Source organism: Adelges cooleyi, unplaced genomic scaffold, assembly GCF_023614345.1.
Source record: "Adelges cooleyi isolate 19-005CV unplaced genomic scaffold, UGA_ACOO_1.1 ACOO_flye_CR_arks_rails_tigmint_CR_PRNA_574, whole genome shotgun sequence".
In the NCBI taxonomy this organism is placed as follows: domain Eukaryota; kingdom Metazoa; phylum Arthropoda; class Insecta; order Hemiptera; family Adelgidae; genus Adelges; species Adelges cooleyi.
Window position 1 is genome coordinate 9,924,932 of NW_026096268.1, and position 27,609 is coordinate 9,952,540.

The 27,609-nt window shown below is 30.3% G+C and overlaps 1 protein-coding gene across 6 annotated transcripts; it reads right to left on the bottom strand.

Moving 5' to 3' along the window:
* Positions 1-808: 808 nt before the first annotated feature.
* LOC126843760 (S-adenosylmethionine synthase) lies at positions 809-27,601 on the bottom strand. 6 transcript variants are annotated; one of them, XM_050581501.1, is made up of 10 exons: positions 9,464-9,737; positions 9,074-9,318; positions 8,309-8,386; positions 6,741-6,863; positions 5,720-5,832; positions 2,955-3,098; positions 2,337-2,555; positions 2,068-2,250; positions 1,856-1,989; positions 809-1,791 (listed from the first exon to the last, which is right to left on the bottom strand). In XM_050581501.1, exons 2-10 carry the CDS (start codon positions 9,213-9,215, stop codon positions 1,689-1,691), a joined length of 1,239 nt encoding a protein of 412 aa, XP_050437458.1. In that variant the 5' UTR covers positions 9,216-9,318; positions 9,464-9,737; the 3' UTR covers positions 809-1,688. The 6 variants fall into 6 exon arrangements, 5 of the variants coding, with proteins under 5 accessions (XP_050437458.1, XP_050437460.1, XP_050437461.1 ...); XM_050581503.1 differs by lacking the exons at positions 5,720-5,832; positions 9,464-9,737 and adding exons at positions 3,996-4,108; positions 27,476-27,601 and having other exon boundaries at positions 815-1,791; XM_050581504.1 differs by lacking the exons at positions 5,720-5,832; positions 9,464-9,737 and adding exons at positions 3,996-4,108; positions 27,480-27,498 and having other exon boundaries at positions 815-1,791.
* Positions 27,602-27,609: the final 8 nt, after the last annotated feature.

The window sequence follows — 27,609 nt, forward strand, 5'->3', positions numbered from 1 at the left end:
AAAACATTGGATACAAAGAAATAGTAATAAAAATTACCTAATATTGAAACTTTATATTTATCAATTTCAAAAAGTTATAATTAAAAAAAACTAAGTATAACTATTGGTTGCGACCATTTAAATAACCCAACGTTCATTTAAAATTGAAAAATAATTTTCTTATATTCGTTTGATATATGTACAGATGAACGATAAATTTGAAATCGTTAACATATTTTATATTGTAAGTGAACGATTGAAATAAAAAGAAACTCACAAAATTTGAAGCCAAATGACAACTACGCTTAAGTGAAAAAATAACAATCTTAGATGAAATGGAACAGATCAGATCATCTGAAAAAATGCAAAGAAAAGTTGGAATTTTGTGGCGTAGCATTAATCAAATTTTCTTAGACTTGCGTCAAAGTTCATTAATTGAAAATGTTTAAAGAGAATAATTATAACATAAGGATTACAACTATTGCAGAAATAATTTTGGAAGACGAGTTGTGTGGACGACTACGACTAACGTCAATATAATATAGTTAATAACCAATTATCAGGGGTACAGTCGATATAAACAAATTTAACAAATTTTCTAATCTTACTTAGAAACAAAGTTAAAACTGTATTTGACGGTAATATTATATCTACCGTTTTATAACACAAGACTTCCCAATTGTCGTATTGTTAGTTTTTATCGACAACTTATATATAAAAAGACGGCAGACACAAGGTAATTAAAAAAAAAAACAAATTCGAGAGCATTTTAAATAAATGGAGGGCAGCGACACTTTTTTTTATTATTATGATCCAATAATAATAACCATATTATTTATATGGTTGTAACAAACAAAAAAAAATATGGCGAAGTAAAATACACGTATGATAACAATGCTAAAAATGAAGAAGAAAAAATTATATATATGTATTTGTTTTACAATGATGACTTAATCAAGAAAAAAAAAAACAACATACATACATAATGAATCACTATTTCATGTGTATACATATAAAGTTTACTTATATATATATATACATAAATTTGTAAATTGGTTTAATTTTTTTTAAAGTTGCCTATTACGAGACAAAAAATATAATATATCGAATTTGCAGTTTTGAAATACACTAACAAAAAACAAAAAAAAACGGTAATAAATCAAAAAACTATCAAAAAAAAATTTACAATAGTAAAAAATAGAAAAAAAGATGTGTCAAATGTTTTTATTTCTCTTGCACTTTGTTAAGGCGACAGACGAGAAAAAAAAATTATGTCAGTTAAAGTTTCGATTTTTTTGATATTTACATCGGTATAAAACTCGGACACATTTTTGACATGATAATAATTAATATTAATACGATACTTAAATTGTTATAACGTTTTATTTGTTTTTGTTTTCACTAATATGAATAATAATTTTAAAAAAATAGTTTAATATATAGTTTCGAATAATTTATGAAAAAAATATATATAATTGTTTAAAACCAAAAAAAAAAAAAAATGGTAGAAACATATACATATATAAATACATACATACGTGTAAAGGAATTTTTTTTTCTCTAGACAATCGTTTCTTAGCGCTACACAATCATTTTGGGTGACAACATTTGATTCGATAATGTTATTAAAAAAAAATATTAATAATTAAAAAAAAAAAACTACGTGTTTGTTTTGAATCATACACACGGTGTAAGAAGTCCGCCGGTCATCACTCGACTAATGTCTTCGGTTTTTCCCAGGGAAATATGTCACGGCCAAAGTGTCCGTACGTGCTCGTCTTTTGATAGATGGGATTTTTTAGATTTAAATCCCTGAAAACAGAGAAACAGTTAACAAAATTGTTCTTTGTTGCATATTTCTTTTCGATATACCGACCTGACGATTCTTCCCGGCCGCAAGTCGAAATTGCTATTGACGATTTTTAACAATTCTTTTTGCGTCTTGGTAGATGTGCCGTAATGGAAAAGTGTTATTGAAATTGGTTCTGCAACTCCGATGGCATAAGATACCTTAAAAATATATATATATATATCGATAGAGTACATTTACTTTATAAACGACTTGAAGAAAACGTTTCGAAAACTCACTTGCACTAAGCATCTTTTACACAGGCCCGATTTGACCAACGACTTGGCCACCCAACGTGCGGCGTACGCTGCCGATCGGTCTACCTTGGTGAAATCTTTGCCGGAAAACGCACCGCCTCCGTGAGCGCCCCAACCACCGTACGTATCGACAATAATTTTCCGTCCGGTCAGACCGGCATCGCACTGTGTGAAAAATAAAAAAATTATACACCCGTCTTTTATTATTTTGGGGGGATAAAGTATATAATATATATATATGGAAATTTTACCTGTGGGCCGCCCATTACAAACTGGCCGCAAGGGTTGATGTGGAATATTGTCCTGTCGTCGAGATACTGTGGCGGTATCACAGTCTTGACGACTTTAGACATGACCTCCCTCCGCAAGTCTTCCAGGGCTATTTTCTCTGAGTGCTGAACGGATATAACGACGGTGTGCACTCGCTGCGGAATGCATGCGCCACCGACCAAGCAGTATTCGCACGTCACCTAAAATAAATTTGCATAATATGTCAATCGACGTTGTCGTATCGGTTGGTTTGTGTTTAATTATCCTTAATTATATGTTTTGGCTATTATCTATGCGTTTTGTTATCTGCTCGACCGTTTTACGGTAATATAAATACGGATATTTAATAAAATTAATTTGACCTTGCGATCTCTTTTTTTTTTTTTAACAGTAAAAAAAAACTTACGGTAGGCATGGTGACATGGCGCGTTTGATTATAATTACAATGATTATTATTAAAGACAAAAAAAAAAACCAAATAATTACATCGAAACGATAACGTAAGAAAAACAACAATAACCGTGGCCAAGATTCTACATAGAAAAATAGCAAACAACAACGACAATATTTATGTTCTGTGAAGTTAACACACGTTGTACCTGTGTTTTGGTGTCCGGTCGAGCCCACCACAACACTCCGTTCCTTCGGAGTTCGGCCACCTTTTCGTTGAGTTTGTGCGCCAACACTACGGTCAAAGGCATACACTCTTCAGTCTCGTCGGTCGCATAGCCAAACATCAATCCCTAAAAATAAGTTTTCGGTAAAAAAAATTAAAACTCAGCGACAATAACAATTTTCCGAGCAAGCGTGTAACCCAACACAAATAGCGGTCCACACGCTGCCTAAACCAAGACATACGTACACAGGTAAATAATAATAATTATATTGTATTTGACGAATGCAAAAAATATAATGTTGTTAAGGCGGCGCTCTCTTGGAAAAAAAGTTACCGATAAAGTTATTTGTTTGTAATCGATAAGCGATAATAGTATTGTACATACCAACAAAATATAGCGAAAATTATCAATACAAAATAACGCAAACGTTTTGGTAAACACAAAACGTTGTTTTTATTCCCTTCATATCATTATTTTTTTATATTTTATCATGCTGTTAGTCCCATGTTTAAATTTTTCATGCGATACACCGAAATTAAAATTTAGGGATAAAAAATAAATGTGTCGTTGGTGTGTAATATTTATTTCACAAATTCATTGTTTGTACACCACCCGTGACACTTGGATCGGTCTAACTTATCAAATTTACATAAAACATCATAATATTACACTCCAGCCGGCAAAAACCTCGGCTACCGTACATACAAGATGACAACAGACAACTGTTTAATAAAAAACCCCAGCAGTCTAGACATTGCGTATGAAAAATATACCGATTTTGCATTATCGGCTTCTGTCGTACAAATATAAATATGTACATCAGGCATATATTATTATATATATTTTTTTTGCTCGCAGTTGAATTTTTTTATTATCTCTTTTTTTCCCTCATAGTCATCATATGTCGTCTAGTAAATTTTGAAGACGTAGCAGAAGGACATATATATATATATATATATATATGAAAGTTTTGGCTACAATATCGTTGAGATGTTTTTTTGTTTTACAGAAAAAAAAACATACCTGGTCTCCGGCGCCGACCTCCTCGGCTGGCCTGTTGATGTGCACGCCGGCGGCAATATTTGGCGATTGTTGATCGATAGCAAGCATCACTGAACACGTCTTGTAATCAAAACCTGCGGCAACCCGACAGCGGGACAACACACAACACATAGCAACAATCAGCAACTTGGTTCGCAAATTTTTCAATATTTTTTTTAAATATCTTTTTTTTTTTTTAAACCATCTAATTTTTTGTAAAAATTATTTTTCTTAACTTATATACATACATCTGGCCGTCATAAGTTTACACGTAATAATAACAACCTTATGTGTTCGTAAAAATTAAAAAAAAACATAGAAATTCAACAACGCCTATTGCAATAATTAATTAATATTAATATTATGTTTGTTACCGTAAAAAAAAAATGGCTTATAGAAAATTTGTCATTAAAAATATTACAACAAGTGTATTATATTATTACAACGACACATACGTACACACAATAACCGTTGAGATACGATACATTTAAAAAAAAAAAAAAAAGATTATTATTATGATTACTAAACAGACAATCTTAGATCAAAATGGTTGAAAACTGTGGCACACTTTGCTGTCGAAAGAGTTTGAAATTGTTTTTTTTTTTTTATTATTATGTCTATGACAACCCACACAACAAGCCTCGTCTAAGACAATACAACTGATTGATCGTAATATAAAAGAAAAAAAAAAGAACACCCACGTAGCACCACACATATGTTTACATTAAAAAAAAAAATGAAAAAATGCCTCCCAGAAATCCGTAGGTAGAGGTTGTCGGTTTCATCTAACTTCCTCGATCGGTAGAGTATATATTATGTACACAACAATGATTTCGACAAAAAAAATACAATACTAATAAATCTTTTTGTCGCTTTTTGTTTTTTTATTACTAACATGCAAATAGGCATATTATAATATTATTATTATATTTTTTATTCATCAAATATTTTTCACATGCAAGGAAAAATTACAAGTTAAAAGCGTTTGAAATAATATAATTAAAAAAAAAATTAATTGACATTAAGATAATATTATTATGCACAATTCTTCCACAATAGATATCAAACCCGCCGGGGTCTTATTATCGTTTATTTATTTTATCCTATTCCTTAAGATCCGATGTATTAAGATTGTATTTAATAGGATAAAATTGTTTTAAAATTATTATCATTTGTAATTCATAGAATTTTATAAAAGAAAATATATTACAATATGCATGCTCCGTGTTAATTAATAGTCGACGTTTAATATAGGGTTTTAATCTATCGTCGGAGAGTATGATAACGCGCTATACAACATATTATTATTATTATTTGATACCTAAGCACTTATAATATAGAAATGATGAATAAAATTATTATTATTATATATATATATATTTTTTTTTATCAAGGCGACCACTTACCTCGCGAGATAATTAGCAATTAAAAATGTAATCAAAGCGAAACTGTGGATGTGTCAAAACCACCATTGTGCTTAACATATTATTATAATATACAATATAAATATTATTTTCCCAATGCTTAAACACGTTTCTGCTGTACAACGAAACCCCCCCAAAAAAAAAAGTTTAAGCGTATTTTTTTTAAAAACTATTATTATTATCCCAAAAGACGCATACAATTTTTGTATTAAATTTTTTTTTTGCAACAGCCAATCAATAAAGTTTCCCCGTAACTGTTTATGTGCTTTATCGATACCCTACCTGGTCCCCAGCCCCAATCAGATCTTCGATTTTGTTAATGTGTACGCCGTCCGCAATATTAGACGACTGTTCATCGACCGTGACGAGCACGTTGCATGTCTTGTAGTCAAACCCTGTAGGCGGTATATATATATATATGATTCTAAATTATTCAACTTTGACGTGTTTTTTTTTGGAGGGTAATGCGCGACGGTAAAGCAAACAAAATTTGTGTCTATACAATTTTCAACACAGCAGCGGTTTTAACTACCAGTTAACATTATAGCAGCGGCGGCGATGCGGCCTAAATGGAAAAAGATAACGGTTTTTGTTTGAATAATAATACAGATTATAAAATACCTATGTATTAATTACATTTAAGGTATAAATAAATATTAAGAGGTCAAAAAGCAATACCTACGGCGTGAACTATATATGTTTGTAGTATAAACTGCAATATAAAAATATAATTATTTTATATTTAATACAAAGGTAAGAAGGTCATTAATGAGTTATGACATCAATCTTTTGAAAATCATATAAGTTAGAAATTAACGAAACAATGAAAAAGACTAAAAATAACTAACTTATATATAATATTTTACGGATTAATTCTCTCAAAAGGAAAAATACTACAAAAAACACAATATTGAAAACAAGTAAAAATAATTAAACAAATATAATAAAAGCAGTAAATACTATTTCGATCTTTACGTATGGAGGTAATATTTTAGATTAATATCATTTTTAGGCAACAGATTTTACGATAATAATTATCCAATAGTCATAACGCCTACTTTTACCCATTACGCAGTTATCACTTATTACGTACAATATATTCAATTAAACTTGATTTGAATACCGAGATTAAGTATAACCTCTTCAGTGACGTAACAATTGATTATCTTCTCAAATGTTGTACACTATATTATCATTTGTAATTCAAAAATCTATCTCTCGTAAATAAATTATAACAAAGAAACATAACGTAATTCTATAAACATATTTTATATATGTTTAATAATATATTCAAATCAATTACCTTTGGATGAATCGTCGTAACCGATATGTCGAATGGTGTCTCGAACTACTTTTTGATAATCGACATTGGCTTTGGACGTTATTTCTCCACAGAGCAACACCATTCCCGTTTTGGTAACGGTTTCTGTAAAAGAAGAGAAACGCTAATTAGAAATTGTATTTTTTCACACAACCTTTTTATTAAGTCATTTCAGTGCACTCTTGCGCTACTTTAAATTCAAAAGGTCGATTACAAATAAATTTTTAGTAATAAATTATCGAAACCCCGTTTTCAAAACAATTTTTACATGTTATACGTTTGAAAACTGCGCAGCAAGACTGGTATTTTTTTAAAAGACAATTATTTCGTAATGAAAATTATCCAAATTTAAATGCATTTAAGAGATCACAAGAGTTCATTCATAATAATAATTTTAAAAAACTTTTTGTAATATTGCACAATATTACATACATAATAATAATAACGGGCGCCGTTAATTATGCGATTCTTAAAAACTGATATTATTTTTTATTTAAAGCGCAACAATAAAAAGCAATTAATAACTAGAAATTGTCTCCAAAACAACAATAATTATATAACGTCATTGCAGATAGATAGTGTTTATGTAAAGAAAAGAACACGAGAACAATTAATTTATTAATATTATTTTTTTTTTTTAGATAAACTGGTGGTCAGTTCTCTGTGGCTGTATTCAATCATCATAGGATTTAGCACCAATTTTTTATGACTGATAGACATATTTTTTTTTAATACATCAAACGTCTCAAGAGAAATACAATATACACTTTCACAAAATACAACAATCACTATAACGGTATTGATATTTTTTAGTATTTGCTCAAAAAAAAAAACAACCACGCACACGTTCAACGAGTAAGATAAAATATTATACTTTCAGTCGAGGACACCACAAAAAAAAAACAAACAATTATTTTTTCCATTATCTTAATTACACATTAAAATTACTACAATATTATTATTATTATTATTCTTATATACACTACTCGATTATTTGTCGGGAACAAACGATTCCCCAAATGTTCCGCATTAGAATATCCATCTGCATAAATTATTTACACAATTGTTTTTTATCCATAATGTAGTCGGGGGGGGGTTTAATTTTTAGTAGGTTACGAGGTAAACCGCGGCTATGATTGCTATCGTCGGCGAAGTATTAAATCAAAATGTTAAAATTTTGTAAATAATACTATTTTATACTTGTTATCAGTTGCTGCAGTAGCGCTGCTAATGTCGTATCAATAATTATTTTTCGCAGTAGAAATATTATTGCCATAACCTCAAAAAACCGCACGGGCGCGCGCGCAAAATTCGTGATAATACAATTATTATTGTCGTTCACGTTTTTTTTTTTTGTTATTGTTTATTATTTATTTTCGGATAAATTAAAATATATACGCGACACGGTAAAATATTGTAATATCGGATGGGAAATTAAGTGGGTTTGAAAAAAAAAATTAAGGTAGGTATAATGAAAATGTTTTTTTTATATAATAAACCCCCAAATCGAAGATAACGAAATAAGGTTTGTCCAAGTAGGTAATACTTACCGCACGCGACTTTTGCGTCCGGATCTTGTTCCAGATGGGCGTCCAAGATAGCGTCGCTTATCTGATCGCACATTTTGTCTGTAAATAAAAACAAAAACACGGTCATTTAACCAGTTTAATGGCGCCATAATAACAACAACAATAATAATAATAATACACGCGAAGGACGCATTTAAATGATGCTACAACGTTACTACTATTATTATGTATAATAAATATTTTGTTTGTCCCATTTTATACACCGGCACGGCGACGGCGGCGTGCGTGTTTATTTGAGGCCGCTGTCGATTGGCCGCCGGCCAGCGGCAGAGGCCGACAAAAAAAGCCTATCCTCTCTTATCAGACATGCATAATGTGTAACACACAATACTAGTAACTAGTGTGTGCACTGTGCACACAGACACACACACACATACACACACGCTAGAGAAAAAGATTAAAACTCGAGAATCAAAGGTTAAGAATATTAGAAGGGGAGAGGAAAACCGATTTGATTTCGAGGACAAAGACGGATCCGACGTTGAATTAAAACAAGAAACAATTTAAATTTAAAAATATATCAAGTACATCGACGACGATGAGATAACGGCGGAAATGAAATAAGCCGCTAGCCGTTCGTTCGGGCAGCCGACGAAACACGTGTTCGGCTACGCGCAACTACCTCGGGTGCCCATACATACACACAAACACACACCGGGCACCTTTTCCGTGTGCCTGGTACCTGGAAAAAATAAAAACCGTGCCCAATCCGGTCAGCTAGCTTACCGGGGTGTCCTTCGCCCACGGATTCCGACGTGAACAGGAACATTTCGCCGTCCGGGCTCTCGGGCGGCAATCCGTTGTTACCGTGGCCGTTGGAGGCGAAACCGTTGGTGTAGGCGTACGACAGCTTCTTTTCTTCGGGCATGACGGCGGCGTACTTTCGGTATTAGCTGGCGGACGTTGCTTTGCCGGTAAACTGTTGCAGGAACAAGACGTTGTCTGTGGTCGGGTCGGTCGTTGTTGTTCTCCTGTGTACCGGGGATAGGAAACAAATTGAATTAAAAAAAAAAATTAACCGTAAATATTAGTATAAATACAAAAATGTTGGCAACGAAAACAAATCGTTTGAGAAAAATTATTTAAAAAGTAATCGGGTTTAAATATTATTATTACACGTTTATTATATTTTATTATTATCGTTATCGTAGTATAGGGTGGTCGTCGTACGTCCGTGATGTGCAGTGCAGTCGCGCGACGGCGGCCAAGTGAGAAGTGAAAAGCGACTGGACGAAGACGAAGTGTGTGTGTGCTGCACAGTGTGTATTGGCGGCGGCGGCGACGACGGTACTTCGAACTTCGATTCGATCGGTTCGGTCAGGCGGCAGCGGGGTTGGCTGGCTGACTGTCGGCGGCGGCGTCGGCAGCAGCTGGTACGTCGGCGGCGGCGGCCAAGTGCGAAAAGAACGTACGCCGCAACGCGGACGGTAGTCGCGCCGTGGAAAACGGACCGCCGACGCACAGTGCCGCCAACACTTTTACCGTACCGGGAAATCCCTCTACTCCCTGTGCGCGCCGGTCCGCCCCCACCGGCGGCGCACCACGCGACCGTGCCGCCTCCGTTACACACACACACACACACAGACACGGTAGTTGTATATTATTTTGGATTTTGCTGTGATCAACTACTGTTTTTCTTTTTTTTGCATTATATATTAGATACCTATTGGGTTCGTGTACAATTATTATTATTGTTGCCCGACACGCATAGACAAAATTTGGTGTATTATTGTTTAATCGGAGAAACAATAGAGAAACGGCCGATCACAATAATTCGAGTATAAAAAAAACTAGTGAAAAGACCCATTGGGGTTGGAACACTTTTCCGAAAGTCTCTCATTACTTTGGAGAATTGAGCGGAAATAAGTAACTTTATTACAAGTAAATTTTTATAAAAAAAAATGTACACATCACTGTCAGTTTAATAATGGTAAATTGGTCATAATACGTAGGTAATCTAAAAAAATAGACTTTTTGGACGGTTGAAAGTTTTGGGAGTTAGAATAGTATGTCTAGTGTTTCACACTCCCTTTAAATTGAGCCAATGTTAATTATTATGGTATTCAGCACCTTTTGTCGAATGTTTACTACTGTAATTATTTACAAAATGTTGTCAATTAGTGATTGAAATTGAAATAGTCATTACCTTACTGCAGTAACTCGCGAGTTAGGTACACAGTTTGCGGTTTGAGAATTTAGCGCCTCTCTGGTTATTCGGAGAAAACACACAGGAGCGAGCGAGAAAAGCAATGTTGAAATTTCCATTACAAAAGGCTGCTGCAAGGCCAGGTCAACATTATTATTCTTTATTGTAACAAACATCTTCCTAAACACTTACCTACTACCTTATCTTTGCTAAGAAATTACACGACCAAATAGGAACAACAATATTGTTTTATAAAACGGTTGTTTCATGTTTGCCTTTAGTGAAAAATTAGAATATTTTAGTACATTCAAAAATAATATAGAAAGGTATTTGTGTTAAAAATGTTGTTTCGATCGTGGAAAATCCATAGCATTTGGAAACAAAGGAATCGGGCGAATACATTAAATATTTACATTGTTTTTAAATGGCCAATATAATATATTATGATTTATGAACATACCTACTTTGAATGTTTACAATTTAGTAATAATTGTTCAATTGGCAACAGACCATTTGCCATTTGTAATATCCATTATACAGACATCATTGGTTTGTTTGTATCCATTTTTTTTATTTCATGATATTAACCAAATACGCGTAATCGACTAATATTTAAGACAACTTACATAATTTACAATATTACAGTAAATAAAATGGGAGCCTTCTGTACACATATGCAGACTTGCCAGATTATAGTGTTGTTTTTTTTAGGCAACCACGTCATGTTAATGGGAAAAATGTGTTTTACTAATTTTAATTAAACAATTTTCTTCAATTTTAATGATTGTATTCAGTGGCCATAATGATTAATCAGGCAATCCATAATCATTAACTTATCTATTAAACAGCAAAGTAATCATATAGGTTTAATTACATTTATGATCTATTTTATTATTTAGAATAGCTAACTATCCGTCGATAAGTTATTTATAGTTTATAGTTTAACAAATCATTAAAAAAAAGCAGAATTAAAAAAATTTTGGTAAATATTTACACAGTTCAAATAAGATATTATGTTTGTTATTCTATTCTTTTTTTAGAGTTTATTCCATTTGAAATATATTTTTGAAAATTATTCTAAAACATTGAAATTGCTGAAATGAAAATAAAACAGTGTTTTTTTTTGCCTTTGTTGGCAATTTAAAAAAAAACAAGACACATTAAAGAAAATTTGGACTCAACGAAAAATAATTGATGTATCTTAAATTTTTGTTCCAAAATAAAAAAAGGCGAACGATTTTGTTTGACAAAATGGAGAGGAAAAAGTATATTTTGCATATTTTAGAATTTGTTATGGATAAAAAAATTCACAAGAGAATTCATATTTTTTAGTCTGCTTCGTCTTATTTTTATTATATATTAAAAAATATATATTTATTTTATTTTAATTTGCTATTTATAAACTTGAAAATGCTTATTATGTGAAACGTTTCATATTACTTGTGTAATTATTTGTGTTGTTCGACTAAACAAATTATTCAAAAGAAGACCGATTTAAAGTAAAAAATAAATGTACTTAAACAATAATCGTTTAATTGTCATTCCAAATAATTGTATGTTTATTTTATCGAATTTTGACCAGAAAAACTGTACACAGTAATTCTTATTGGTTTTGTTTAGTGCCTAGTGGTTTTTTATTGGATACTGCTATGGTGGATTATTTAAAAACAATATTTTAATACATGGACCTACAATATAGTATGAACTATGTTTTAAAAGGGGAACTTTGACACAAGTATGAAATATAAAAATTATAATAAAAAAAATTGCCTATAAATGCATATTTTTGTATAAAACTATATATTTCAAAGGTTTCAACTTTCAAATGCATGTTTTAAGGTTTTTTTAATGCATAATAGCTTATTATTTTAAGGCTTTTTAGTCCAAACAAATTCGGTATTTATTAAAATACATTGTATGAAAACAATCGCCTCCGCACTTAAGTGGCTTGTACAAAACATTTTTTTTTTTAAATATGTGCTTGTCGCAAACTGCAGGTGTACTTGGTTGTACAAAAGACTGCCAAATAATATGAGTTTATTACTCTCACTATACATGTATACATAAATACATAACCCACCACTCCATAGAATCTACTGAGTATTATATACTCCATAATATATATATATATATATATTATTATTATTATTATTATTATTATAACATAATGAAAATAATGTTTACTATGTTACACACCATTCAAAACCAATATACCGTCAAAAAGTGTGTAATAAAATTTAAGTTTTCCAAAAGGAAATTAATTTTGTGATGGTCTACACACATCCCTTCATTTTTAAGAAGTATTTAATGTTATAAATTATAATAATTGATATTAGACAACGTCATTAATGTTTTTAGGTAAATATATTATAAGGGAAATAATCAAAGAAAGGGAAGAGGGCTATAGCCCTTACACAAATGGTGTGCATAAAGACTTGTGGAGTAAATTCCCCCACACCTGGTACATGCTTAAACCTATCCCCCCCCCCAGTTTTAATAATTTAATATTTTTTGTTATTTTCGGTTGTTGTCATCCCCTTAAAGTTTACCGTAAATTTCACCTGACCCCGCCCCCCTTCACCTTGAAGAAATCTTGCACACATTACACGAGCCTGCTCCAATCGCTTCGAAAACGCTGTAATAAATATGTTTATCTATAAGTTATCAATGTTAACGTCAAAAGACAATTTTGCTTATTAAGCCGTCAAGGGCTGGCTTTTGTTAATTTTTAATCGTTAAACAAATTTGGACGGGAAACACTTATTTACATTTAATCAAGTACAGTTAGTACAGTAAAATTAATCAATTGATTAATACTGAAAATACTTGTAACTTGTACCTAAGGGTGGTAGGAGGATGTTAAGAAGTCGACTATTAGGAACCGTAAAATAATTTAAATCACTGCCGAGAGTACAAGATACCACACACCTAATTAAAGCGGGTTTAAATGGTCCCACAAACGAGTTCACGGTCGTACAAAATATAAATATTGTTAGTATATATGTATTCCGATAATGATAATAATAATATTAATATGTAATATCCGGTATTCGGCCTTGGCGTTCTTCCGAAAACGGATTTTTCTTAAAAAAAAAACCGAAGTCTTAATAAGGTTTACCCGCCGCCGATGGACGTAGATCTTTAGCGCGCGGCTCCTACATACATAGGTATACTTAAGTACGCGTGACTGCACCTTTCTTTCGTGCCGGCAACGTCAGCTTATAGTCATTGGTCGGTTCACACTTCGTAGAACGGCAGATAAATTAGTCAGATAATATTCCGACGATGATGACGACGACGACGACCGTGTCTTTTGTCATTGTAATTTAATAAGTATAAAAAAATTTTTTTTAAAAAAAATACATATAGTGTCGCTGAGGGGCATCCGGCACAGCAAGTTCTTATACAACGCACACCACGCACGGCATTCTACACACGATATGCTAATGAATTGAAATGTCAATATTTTGTATAAAAAAAAACTTCACTTTACTTAAGCACTGGCAAACTGTGAGAGGGTAACCGCCAGCTGGGCTGCCAAAATTTTGGGCTACCTGGCGACCGTTACACGGTTTAAAAGTTGTAGGGGTTAGCAAAGTATTATAGTAAGCGAAGAGGTGCTGCCAACATATTTCTTGTAGACGTTGTATTAACTGTTGAGTAATAAGTTTTTTATAAAAAAAAATTACAACTAATATCATTGGTATTTGATTATAACTAGTACCAATGACAAATGTTAGTCAATATCGTTAAACAGCGGACCGCGGTTTTTATATTTCCCGTTATACTGGTAACACTGACGTCCGACCATACATTTCGAACCCCTGATATTGTCAGGCGCGTGACGTCACAAAGTGTCAAGATGAACTTAGGTCTTACATACCCTAGATATCATGCAAACGATGAAAAACAGCGCGACCTAGTGGACAACTCAACAAGTTCTCTTATTATAACATATTTCGTGATGTAAGTTGGGAATTTCTTCTAAAAATCGCTACAGCTGTTGTATGCATGGTTAGGTTGGTTTTTATCCATTTTTTTTGCGAATCAAACATCTCGATTAGTACACTAAATTACACAATTATCGATTTTGTCCTTTGTACAGTGTCTACTGGTACCTGCGTAGAAACTCAAACGTGTTACCCCTGGCTGCGCAGACCTATACGAGAATAACGCATAGTTACTGCGCGGGTGCGTTCTCTCGTTAAACGGAGTGTAATGAAGGGTTACCGTACTTGTAAAAACCCTCCCTTACTCGAGACAGGCTTAGAACAGATTTTGTTTTGGTTTGTCAGTTATTTTAACACGATAACGTTTTTATGGCTTAGGTTCAACCATTTTCAAAAGGAAATTCTGGAGATTTTTTTTTAGCCAAACATTTTTTGCGTCGCGCCAATTTATCTACTCGATTTATTTACTTGTTTGCTCGATTTTACAAAATTCGAATTACAAGGCCAGATAATACTCTTTTGGTGTTATGATTAAAATAAAAACATGGTTAAAAACTTCTTTGCTACAAAACTGATTTAGCAACTCGAATTGAGCACAATTAATTAATTGATTTTTAAAATACAAAATGATAAACCTAATAAAATGAAAAAAATACGGCAACTATAGTATAATATTTTTTTAAAAATGGTAGAAGAATAATACATTTATGTCTAACAATATCATTTAACTTTTAATTTAATTTTACTTATTTCTTACACGTGTACATACAGCAATTAATATGTTATTTTCACTTATTTTTGAAGTTATATCCAAAACTATTAGTTTTATATTATAATCCAACTCTACGTTTTTTATAACCCTAATTTAATGTTGTTTTTTTTATATTTATGATCTGTCTTCCTTGATTATATATTTTTTAGTATGTATTTTTATTCAAGCATTTTATACGACTCCAAATTATTGTGTAAAAAGTATAATTTGTAACGCTACACACAACAAACAAAGAGAAAATAATGTTTGAAAATTACAATAATAAAATAAACAACAATAAATTACTGAAAAGTTTTAAACGTTGTCGTGTCATTTTTTAACAGGTGTTGCCTATATTATCGCCATATATGTGCGCATTGCTTTACTTATAATAATTATTATAATTGAAAATAATATTTTGTTCTACGAAGCGCAATAAAATATCTGTTCCTAAGTCGATTACTTCCTTTTTCCTAAGGTCAATAGTTATACATTTGCATACAAATCTATTATAATATACACAGAAACGTTGTTCAGAAAAGTTGGAGGTCAAACATAATATTATAATGTATAATAATAACTCTTGGAGATGGTAAAAAGTTTTGAAACACCATGACAACTTTAATATTGTCGTTTAAATGACGTAAAACGGTTCATCTACCAGAAGTCATCTCAATATGTTTTGTATACAATAATTACAACATATTATCATACATTATTATGGTAAATAGATTACATTATACATTGAGAAGACATTATTATACACATTGGCAAACGGCGGACGATAATATACCACGATAATTTTACTGTTTATTGGTAACTTGTTTGTTGTAACTATTTGTTGGTAGCTTGGTTAAATTAAATTAAAGATGGAATTAAGTGTAAACCCAATAAAGCCAACACGGAGGGGGGGGAATCGGTGACATAATGAATATATTATTCGCACACACCTGTCGATAGCAACCTAAGGTAATATTGTACGTTTAATGTGTAATTCCCCCTCATCCCCCTTTTTTTTTTGTTCGTATTTCCTTGAGTGTAGGAAAGTTTGATAATAATACGTTTAAAGAATATTCCATACAAATCTGAAATTCATTGGGCTATTTTTTAGGAGGTTAAAGCGCGCTGTAAAGACTTTTTGGGTGTTTTTATGTTGATTTTGAAGGTAAGGCGAACATTTTAAATTTTGGGTACCTTCTTCAGACACATGAAGAAATCGATTCAGCGGTTTAAAAAGTATCGAGGGTACTGGGTACAGCCACAAAAAATAAAACCGAATCATTGTAAAAAACAATAGGTATCTTTAAGGCATCTAAGTTAAAAAAAACAGTTTTTAATTTAATCGTTTATACATAATATTTAATATCGGTAGTTGGTAAACAGTAGTGATTTTGTGTAAAATCTAAGATCCATTTGACTAATAAATATAATAATTAACACGGATTATAATACCTTATTTTTGATAGTCATACAATGTAATAGCTGTTGTAATTTTATTATAATCAATGCCAAAAATTATTCCTCGTTAATATATACCTATTATCTTCTTCGTCGCTTTACCTCTTACAGATAGGAAATATCAGACCATTCCCTCTGCTTTCTCTGTCTGATAATAGTTTTATGTATCTACTCTACACACTTCCTTATCTCTTTATTTGAAGCATGTAAATTCGTCTAAACTAATATTTGTTTTTTAACTTATCCGATTAACTATTAGATTTTGTTTCCTTCTTTTACACGCCCGTTAAGTCTCGCTAATTCAATCATTTTTTTTTGTATTAGCATAACTCTCAATTGTGTGTATGATAAACGCGTTGTGGTAAAATTATAATTTATTGGTTTCTACGAACAGTATTTCAACATTTTTCATTTATATAATTTTTACTTTTTCCACAAAGGATTAAAATATGATAGAAAACAAAAAAATAGCACTTCTTTTTTTAGTAAGTATCTTTTCCTTGGTAACAACCCTCACCCTATATGTCCCTGCTGGCAAGAAAATTATGTCAGCAAATTACATATTAAGTTACTTTAAAAAAATAAATAGTAAAACATATTTTTAAAACGGATAGAGACAAGAGACAAGAGCTACAAATATTTTAAAAATTTATTTTCCAAAAATTTAACGGTCTGGGTCTACTAAAAACTTGCATTTAATCAACGCAAAAAAAATTAATTAACCCATGCATCACAACAGTTTGTAATATTAAGTCTAATATATTATGTACTAAGTTATATCATAATATTATATTAGCATTATATCTTTCAGTTATATTATTATAGGGCTCGAATTAAAATTTTTGTCAACATTGGCTATATTATATTGAAGTGTATAGAGTACTAATAAAAATCAAGAGTTCTGTTTATAGTAAATGTTTTATAATCTCCGGCCAGTAAATATTATGTTATTATACACTGAATTTTTATTATTAATGATTATAATATTATATACCATATATATCAGGAAGGATCGGGATCAGAGTGTTGCCCTACCCTACTCCTCCCAAACTCCTTCCCACTCCCTCTCCCACACATCTGTGTATTTAAGATTAGGTATCACTTATTACGGGTATTACGTAAGACTCAGTCAAAATTAATTACTCCTTATCTCTAACGAAAAACGTTTGCAAATTTATATAAAATAATAATATATAACAATGTATATAAACATAATTTTTTTTTGATAATGTAATAGACATTGATAATAGCAATAATAACAATATTATAATATATTAATATTATAACGTACGTTACAATCACTAAAATTAAATCTTAAAGGCTAAACATCAATAAATACGGCATTAAATGTCTCTACTTAAACAGAAGTCATGTGTACAAACTAATGTATGTATATAATATTATAGTACACATGATAATAGCAATAATAACAATATTATAATATTTTAATATTATAACGTACGTTACAATCACTAAAATTAAATCGTAAAGGCTAAACATAAATAAATACGGTATTAAGTGTCTCTATTTAAACCGAAATCATGTGTACAAACTAATGTATGTATATAATATTATAGTATACATAAATTACAATTTTTAAAATGTGCGGTTTTTAACTCATTTATTAGAAACGTATAGGTTCAAATGTTCATACTAACGTTTGGAAACAGACAAGATTCGTTATTTATTATGAGATAAGTATATTAATTTCTATAAACATAATAATATGTTAAAAAATCGTTTATCACTTTTAAATATTTTCATCGATATTAATCTTTCGATAAAAACAAATATTTACCCTTAACTTACTAATATTATTAAAGTTAGAGTATAATATAATTCTGCACTAACGATTGCAATAAACAAAAAACTGTAAATTTACCAGTCAATTTGGCACCCCCATTAGAAAAAGCTTTATCGTGTCAAGCGAGGACCCCTCCCAATTAATATCGGTTATTCAAATTGTTGTGTTCAACTTACAAAATATAAAAACGAACTTAAAAATACTAAAAAATGGAATATCATAACTTATAATTAAAAAAACGGTTATTTGGACAAAAAGAGGAGTTTACAATATTTAATATATGATCTTCAATAATAATAATGTATTTTGGAATTATGATTTATGTGTGATTTACATTATGTCTTGTAATAATTATTATAATATGATATATACACTTAAGTATTGTAATGTTATGGACTATAGTTAACTTTAAAAGCTCATACCGTAAACCGCTTATACCGTTGGGTGAACAAGCTCTAAATTCTAAAAACTTAGTTGCAAAATATTGGCCCAAGTTTGAAGCAGATTGGACAAAGGGCAAGAGGAGGAGGGAGGCAACTTCACGAACATCGTGTAGTGATTGTTTTTTTATACTATATTATAAGTAATACCAATAGCACTGCACTTTTTGAATAGTTTTTTAACTTTGGGGCAAAATTGTTTCATTTTAAATATGATTGTGCTATCAAAATTAAGTCCCCCCAAACTAAAAAGCCAGGGTGACAGAGCAATTTGCAAATTCTAAAAATCAATTAAAAAAATATTGACACTAGTTTGGAGGGAATCGGATGACTTGGGAGGGCTAACTTCATTATTATATAAAATATGGTCTTTTCGATTTTGTTTAGCAAAGTTAATTATTATTTTTTTAAGTGTTCAGCGCACATAATAAATACCATTTTGAGGGGTTTAAACGGCTTTTAGTCTTTCATCATCAATCGCCACTAGGCATTTTTCATATTGTATTGTGAAAGTATAAATTACTTGTGTGACGTACATTTGAGGTTTTTTTTTAGCAGCACTGTCGCCTGTTTATTGCAACCGAGTACTGTACCTAACCTAACCGGATGACTTAAAAATTATAATATTACCTACTCATTGGTTTTTACTTTGTTGTGTTTTATTTTTGGACGTTTCGCGCACGTCATTGAAATGTCATTTTAGCATTTTGCATGTTGTTACGCAGATTTAGCAATTCTCGCTTTGCGTTACCAATAGTATTATTAGTTTTAATATAACACACCCGCTAAGTATACATGTATAGAAAAGATATCACGGACCTTGAAGACAATAGTCGACGAACCGATGGTTTTTTGGCCGCCTACTTATGTCGGAAATTTATAGATACTGCCATATTATATTATAATTTATAACTACAGTTTAAATAAAATTAAGTTTGTAGTTTTTTATTTTTTAAGTTTTACACAAATAGTAGTTATATTATATATACTGATCGCCAGTTAGGTTAGGTTAGGTCAGCTAGCTCGCCATCCCTAACCTAACCTAACCTAACTGAGACTGAGTGTATTATTAACATGTTCCGCGCTAAACTAAAAAAAGTGTATTTCATTAAAAAACCAAAACCAAAAATTATTTTTTTTATTATTATTAAAATAATATACATAAAACTATAAAAACTCCAAATAAAATCGTTATGATATGTACTCGAGGGAGGTATTTTTTAACCTTGAATGGGTGTTCTATCTGCCTGTTATTCTAATAATTATGCAAAAATTAAACGTACAAAAAAAAATTAAAGTTATATTTTTGGATTTGTAGTTATTGACTCAATAAAACTGTCTATCATATAGGGTTGTGAATTAAATTAATGTTCAGTATATTATAGTATAGATCTTAACTTGATGAGTAAGTACCACCTAGGTATATCTGAAACATATTATATGAAAACCATTAACCACGTGGTCTCTGGATAATAATTATACAAAATGATAAATACACACGCTGTTCATTAATAATTTCAAATTTCAATATTGATTTAATTATCAGTCTACACGATTTACTAGAACATTTTACCCGGTTGTTATATTAAAATACCACTACCAAACTATTAACTATACTAAAACACTGTATACAAATTATAAAATACTAAAAATGTTTTAAAAAAACATGCATAATATCCTATAAATTGTAATAAAAACAGTTTTTTTATAGCTACTATAATATGTCTCATGCTATAATATTACCTATTTATTTACAAGTGTGATCTGACCGACTCATGTGTAGCTGTACATTTTACATGCAATACTGCCATCTCAATTTTCATCATGATACACCCTATATTATTTATTGTAACTTTATTTTTTTCAAATTAGTACATTATACAGGGTAATCAACTTGAGTCACTTAAATCACTAATCACTAATTTTTCGAGAGATAAAAATTAAGTTTTGTAATTATTCTTTTTGAAATCAATTTTTCTTGATATATCTTTCAGAGCGCTATAAACTTTTAACTGTAAACGCATACGTTATATAATGGTCAATAACCATTTTATAATAATTACACTTATAGTTGTTACCGTTTATAAGTTAATGTGGATGGATTGTGCACACAGATCAAAATTAATACTTCACTGCAATTCTCGGTAAGGAGATACCACCTTCGCTTTTAAAACTTAATAACACTAAAAGTAATTAGATAAAACTCGTTATTGGCCAGTCAACATTTTCAGCGCATTATTCTTTACATAAAAAGTTCACAAAAAAATTATACATGTCAGCATTTAAGTTTTAAATTCGATAGCACTCTGAAACAATTATTTTAAATAAACGCTTTAATGCGAATCTGTAGACAGAAGGTATAAAAAAAAATACCGATAAAAGAATTGTGAACGCAAACATGTGTTTAAAAGGGGTTTTTGATATTTTTTTGGTTTGTCGACTTATATAGATAATACTATGGTAAATGTTAAATGATATTCCATACAAATTTGGATCTAATTCGAATATTACAAAAAAAAAAAACTATAGCGCGCCTTAATTTGAACTGTTTTTCTCGATTTTAAAGGATTAACTTTATAAATGGTTAGCCCAATTATTTTTTTTTTTTAAATCCACTAATCGCAAAAGCAAGGCGGCATTTTTTTAACAAAAAAAAATTGGAGGTTAACTATGGTGATATTATTATATATAGTCATTGTTGTACAGCGACGGTACCTAATATTTGGATTGCCTAAATAAATATTTCAGTACGGCTAAGCTAATCAAACATGGTAATAGTATTTATACACCGCATATATTAATATTATTACTGCTATGTTACCTACATAGATAGAAGTATACAAACAAAAACGGTTCGTACTTACCTGTAGATGCAATACATTTTAGTGTAAACGAGTCGGCCACATGTAAGTTAGTACCTAGGTATTCCGGGAAATTGCATATTTTTGTTTAATTGCATTATTTACATGCATAGTAGATGGGTACAGACAATATGAGTGTACAGTCATGTGTGTGCGTTTTAATATCTATATGCAATATTATATCCGACCCGTCTAGGTGCACAAAATTAATATTTTGCCAGTATTTTTTTTATCGCGCCTTATTATTTACCGCGGATTTACATATTATACTGCACATATGCCATTTGACAATTTTTTTTTACATCAGATAAGCCGATAAGGTGTAGCATGGTAGACGTGGTTAGCGGTTTTTTTTAACGTCGAGTCAAAATATTATAGCGAAGAACCGAAAGAAAAAAACCGACGGGTAATCATAAAAAAAAATATATATACATAAAGGTCCGACACAGTAGCTCTGCAGTTCCAGGCACTCAAGAAAACCCTTAGACCGGTGTAAAAAAATGTATAAATTGTTGAAATCTCTTAGAAATTCTGGGAACTTTTTTTTTTGTATGTACCATGTGATATTGTTATCTAATTAATATAGGGCATACGACTTAAAAAATGCAAGTGCATTGAAAAAACAGCGTTTGCGCTGTGAGACAGAAATGTACATAGTGCTTAGGGTTATTGTCAGTAAGAAAAAATTATATGCCATCTAAAACAAAAATCTCAATTGTGCTAAATAAAAATCTGTATTCTCATTTACATATTATATATATATACCAAATTTGTATGTTACTCACCTAATTATTGTAAATACGAAAAACAATTATGCAATAATTGCTAATTACTAATAATTAATTGGTATAATATAATTACCATATCCGACTGATTAAGAGTGAACGGTTGTTTGATATTGTATGTACTTTATCTCAAAATATATTAGGTACTTTTTTTTTAACCAGACAAGTGAAACTCAAAATGTTATTAAATAAATATGAGTGAAAACGGTCTGTTCTTTTTTGTACTTAGTTTTTTTTTTATCACATTATCACAAAGACCATAACAACGTTTTAAAATATTTTTCCAATCCCTTTTACTTGGTCCATGATGGAAAAGGTTTTCTAATGTTTCACTAAGAAATACACGTTTATATAATGTTTCAAAGTAGCTATGACTTTACTTTTTAACTTTAGTATATTTCTTTTTTGCAATTTCTTATTCCCTGGCTAGAGACTACAACGAAAACCGACTTAAGTGATAATAAATGATTGCTATGACACTTCATAGTAAATTTTTGTATGAAACTTAACACCCTAAATTCCCCCCCCCCTTAAATTCCGTCTATGTAAAAATAATTGGCGTTAACAATATTTGTATCTGTATTGGATGAAATCAGATCACATATATTGACAAAAGGTTAGTGGACAAAGCAAGGTGGATACACACTACAGATGTCATAGGACTACATTTGTCCTGTTGTTTTTTTACTTAAAAAACCCGTTTAAATAACCTTTTTTAGTTGTTACGATAGAAGACCACACTAGTGTCGTCCTTGGATATCAAGACCTTTCATGTAGGCGTTTAAATTGAATAGAATAAGGTATGGAACATGTGTGACTTATACATCCGTAATGTATTATTTTTAAGGTCAAATCCTTAAATATTCTTAATTCTCAAAACCCTTATTTCAATATAAATAAACATAACATAAATTTAAAAACAACCCCGGGTTTAAAAAACTGTTTCTGTTACTTTTTTTTTTTTGCTATGCTGAAATTAAGTTATTACATTTACAGTATTAGAGTCTTACTTACAAGGTGAAACAAATTTTGTTTATCAAAACGTACAAAAACTAATTTCATAGGTGCAAATAGTCTAAATATTATAGAGTGACTAATAACATGGTATGAATAAAAAAAAAAAAAAAAAATCGCAAAATGATAGTATTAAATTTGTTTGCTGAACAATTTATAAAAGGCTTTAAGGAGTTATGGGCAGTTTAACCCTTCTTCAGCTCCATTTTATTATATTTTCGAGTCACTGATTATTTTTACAAGGGTATAAGTAATTAAAAACAAGGGTTGAAATAGCAAATAGCAAGAGCTCTGCTAACATCCTGGAATTTGGTTTGAAAAACCTTTCAAAAACCATATTTGCCTAGAGGAACAAATATTTTTCATGTATATAGTGAATGAATTTGTAATTTCAAAATGATTTTGTAAATTTCTGTAGAATGTGTACAAATATTTACCGTTCACGCAATGAATAATGACAAAAAGTTAACTATTCGGTTTTCTATCGCAGTTCTGTGATTTGTGGAGGATAAGTATTTTATTTGTGTAGTAAACAAAAGTCATTGTGGGATTAAAATTTTAGTTTGGTAATCAGCTGGGATATTAACCTCGAACGGCACTATAGTAATTCGGGACAATCCATTCTACTGTTTCATAATTTTATGAATAAAAACAAAATACACTATTGATAATAATAATACGCCTTCGGTTCAATGGAACATAAAACACCAAATAGCACACGAATAATTATTCTCCATAAGATAAGACGTTTAATGAAATCGTTCGTGTTTACACTATCGCTGTGGGCGCGAAATTTAATTTAAAACAAGTGGGGGGAGGGGGGAGGCTTAAGTACACTAGCTTAATGTAAAAACGTCAGCAATATTCGGGGTGTTTAACACACTTTTTTTTGGACTTAAAAACAAATATTTTATGCATAGTAAAAATAAATCTCAATTACCAACTTCTACCAAATGTTCTATACACATATAAGTAAGAGTTGTAGAAATTTGGGATTTTTTGGTTTAAGCCCTAAGAAATTATAGGCTCTAATATCTAGCACGTTTAAATAAAATGCCAAACTTTGAAGTTACTTTATACATCATACATAAAAAAAAAATTATCCAAAAAAGTTGTGAATCAAAAGAGTATAGCATGATGTGTTAGAATAAAACAATTTTATTTTTAACTTTTTGTACCTACCTATACAAATTTAATGACATTTAAAAAACTGAATTTGTTTTTCGATTTTTAGCTATTTAAAAATTTGAAAAAAAAATTGTTTAAGAATTTAATGAAAAATTACACTTAAATTACAATTTTTTCTTTACTTTTTTTTGAGGCATTTAGAAAATCCATTCGCACACACATTAAGTGATTTGACATGAAATGACTCTATAGAAATTGACACAAGCAGTTTTCCGAAAAAAATAATTGTGTAAATTAATTGTTGCAGTAATTACAATTCTTTATTGAAATATTATTTTTACCGGACCATCACAGCGTCCATTGACAACGTTTTTATTTTATTTTTTTGATTATCTATGACAAAATTGTTTGCTTTTTTTTTTGTCGACAAAGTGTATTCATTATATACGAACGTCGAACATATATATATATATATATATATTTGTATATTCGTTATCTTTTATTTATTTTTTGTTTGAATATTTAAATAACAATATAATGTATACTACTTTTAAATTATCTAAGGTTAAACAAATACATATATTATTAACAAGATAAAGAATAAGTGATTTGAGATTGAATTTGAGCCTGGGCGCAAAGCTGATAAAATATATTTTTATTGATTGTTAACAGAATGCAGAAAAAATGTTTTAAAAAATTATTAAAAATAAATGTTGATATTATAAGAGATCATTTTTGTTTATAAATAGTATAATGAAATTCGTTATATTATTTATTGTCTTTTTTAAATTCTATTTTACCCTACTAAAAGATAGCTCAGCGCAGTGACCTATTACAGGATTTTTTTTTAGCCAATAGTCTTTGTCAGCAGATCTTACTTACATAAATGAACAATATAATATTTTTGACCAAGAAACAGATCTTACTATGTATCTATAATATAGTGGGATACTAAAGGATAAAGTATCGGTTCCTATTTAGGATAAATACCTACACAGGACTCAAATAATTGTAATACCCATAACAATATTATTCAAATCCACAAGCGGTAATATTTAGATTAATTAAAAAAAATATATATACATTTCATTGTTCAACAATATAGAACAGTTGCAATATAAGTAATTACGCCTATTTATAAATGTGTTTGTTTGACTAATTAATAATCGTTTTGCGTGCAATTGCTAATTAGTCATTATCAAAATAAGTTTCAATTGTTCACACGTTAAAGACAAATCAACGATAAAAAATGTCAACAAAGCTAAAACCAATTCGAACATCATAATACAAACATGCCTAATATTATAAAATGTAAATATCGCGTTAATTGCTTTTCGAATTTATTTATAGATGACTTTGGGGTCATTGACTATAGTGGTTAGTACGAAAATAATTTATTGCGCATATTTTTTCCCTAAGTAAATTTGCTAACATATTTAAAAAAAAAATGATAATCCCATGTTTGTTTTATTTCCTATCGGGCTGGATTTGTACGGGTTTGGTTGAATTTATCTACTCAAATGTATTTGTATTAAAAACCGGAAAACCAAAAGTAGGTAGGTACTTGAATAAATAATATCAAGAAAATTTCAACAAATGTTCAGCGCCAAGGTTATCATAGTATTTTAGTTGTCTCAAAGGGCAAAATATCTCATAATATTATGTGTAACATTTTTAGGGTGAAAAAATTTCAACGCATTATATGTCTACATAATATAGAATAATAATAATAAAATGTGAAACACATTATCTCTTAGTAACCTTTAAAAAATCTTGAATAATTCTTACATTTGAAATTCCAAAAACCAAGTAATCATATTTTGTTTTACCTTCAGAAAACGTTGAACAACACATCTACATATTAATAATGATGATGGATTGTTTTTTTTTTTTAGTTATGCATTTTGATTTTAAGAAAACTCTAGTGTAGCTACACTAGGTATGATGACACCGTCATTATACATAGCTCACATTGCATAGAAGATCACTAATTAAAACAAAATATATATTATAAATGTAACTATATGTCTATATCTAAGGTAATGACTTACCGGAGTCCAGTTTTGATGGATAGTTTATTGTAAAATTATCATTTTTAAAGGTACAAGAGCAACTCGTCATCATTTGTACTTATGGTATTGCAATTTTTCAACTAATTCTAACTTGAAATAATAATCATAAATGTAATTGCGCAACTAATCCCCTTTTAATTCGATCGAACTGGAAATAAAGTAAATGGTATACCTAGGTTTTGAAATTACAAAATCCTATCACTAAAATATTGTTGTATTTAAAAAAAAATAATTATCCATCCGATTAACGGGAAAAACCATAATATATTTACATCAACCGTATAAACCGGACCTAACCTAACCGTGGTCCTGTTACAGGGGAAAACCCAGTAAAGACTGTTTTTTTAATAACGTTATGTTATGTATTTTTAAATAACGCTAAAATGTTAAAAATAAATAAACTTGAAAACTTTTAAGAACTGATCAATTTTCCTTTTTTAACCATGTTTGAAAATAAAGAACAGATTTGGTCTTTAATGTTTACACACCCCCCCCCAAAAAAAAAAGGGTTTAAATTTAAATAGCATCAAATTAAAAGGTAATTATTTTGGCATCAGCTGATCGCTCGAGTCACCGACACGACCGGAGTACCAACATGACGACACTAACTTTATTTTAATAATATATACATCATTATGAATTTATTACCTCGAATTATATTGATGTTAGGAGATATTATTATTTTTTAAAACTAAAACGGTAGTGTTTTTTTTACTTACCTACCTTCGCCTTGTTCCTTCACAAGTCCAAAGCACATTAAACCCATTGGGCTAAAAGACAAGACGAGTGCACAAAAATAAAGATGTCGAATAACATCAGACCGATTTACCGCGTGCCCATTGGTCTAAGACAG

Coding starts and splice junctions, on each gene's coding strand:
- LOC126843760 (XM_050581501.1), bottom strand. CDS start 9,215: ATGCCCGAAGAAAAGAAGCTGTCGTACGCCTACACCAACGGTTTCGCC. Junction 6,864..8,308: donor GGACGCAAAAGTCGCGTGCG/GTAAGTATTACC, acceptor CTTCTTTTACAG/AAACCGTTACCAAAACGGGA. Junction 3,099..5,719: donor TGATTGGGGCTGGGGACCAG/GTAGGGTATCGA, acceptor ACTTATTTTTAG/GGATTGATGTTTGGCTATGC.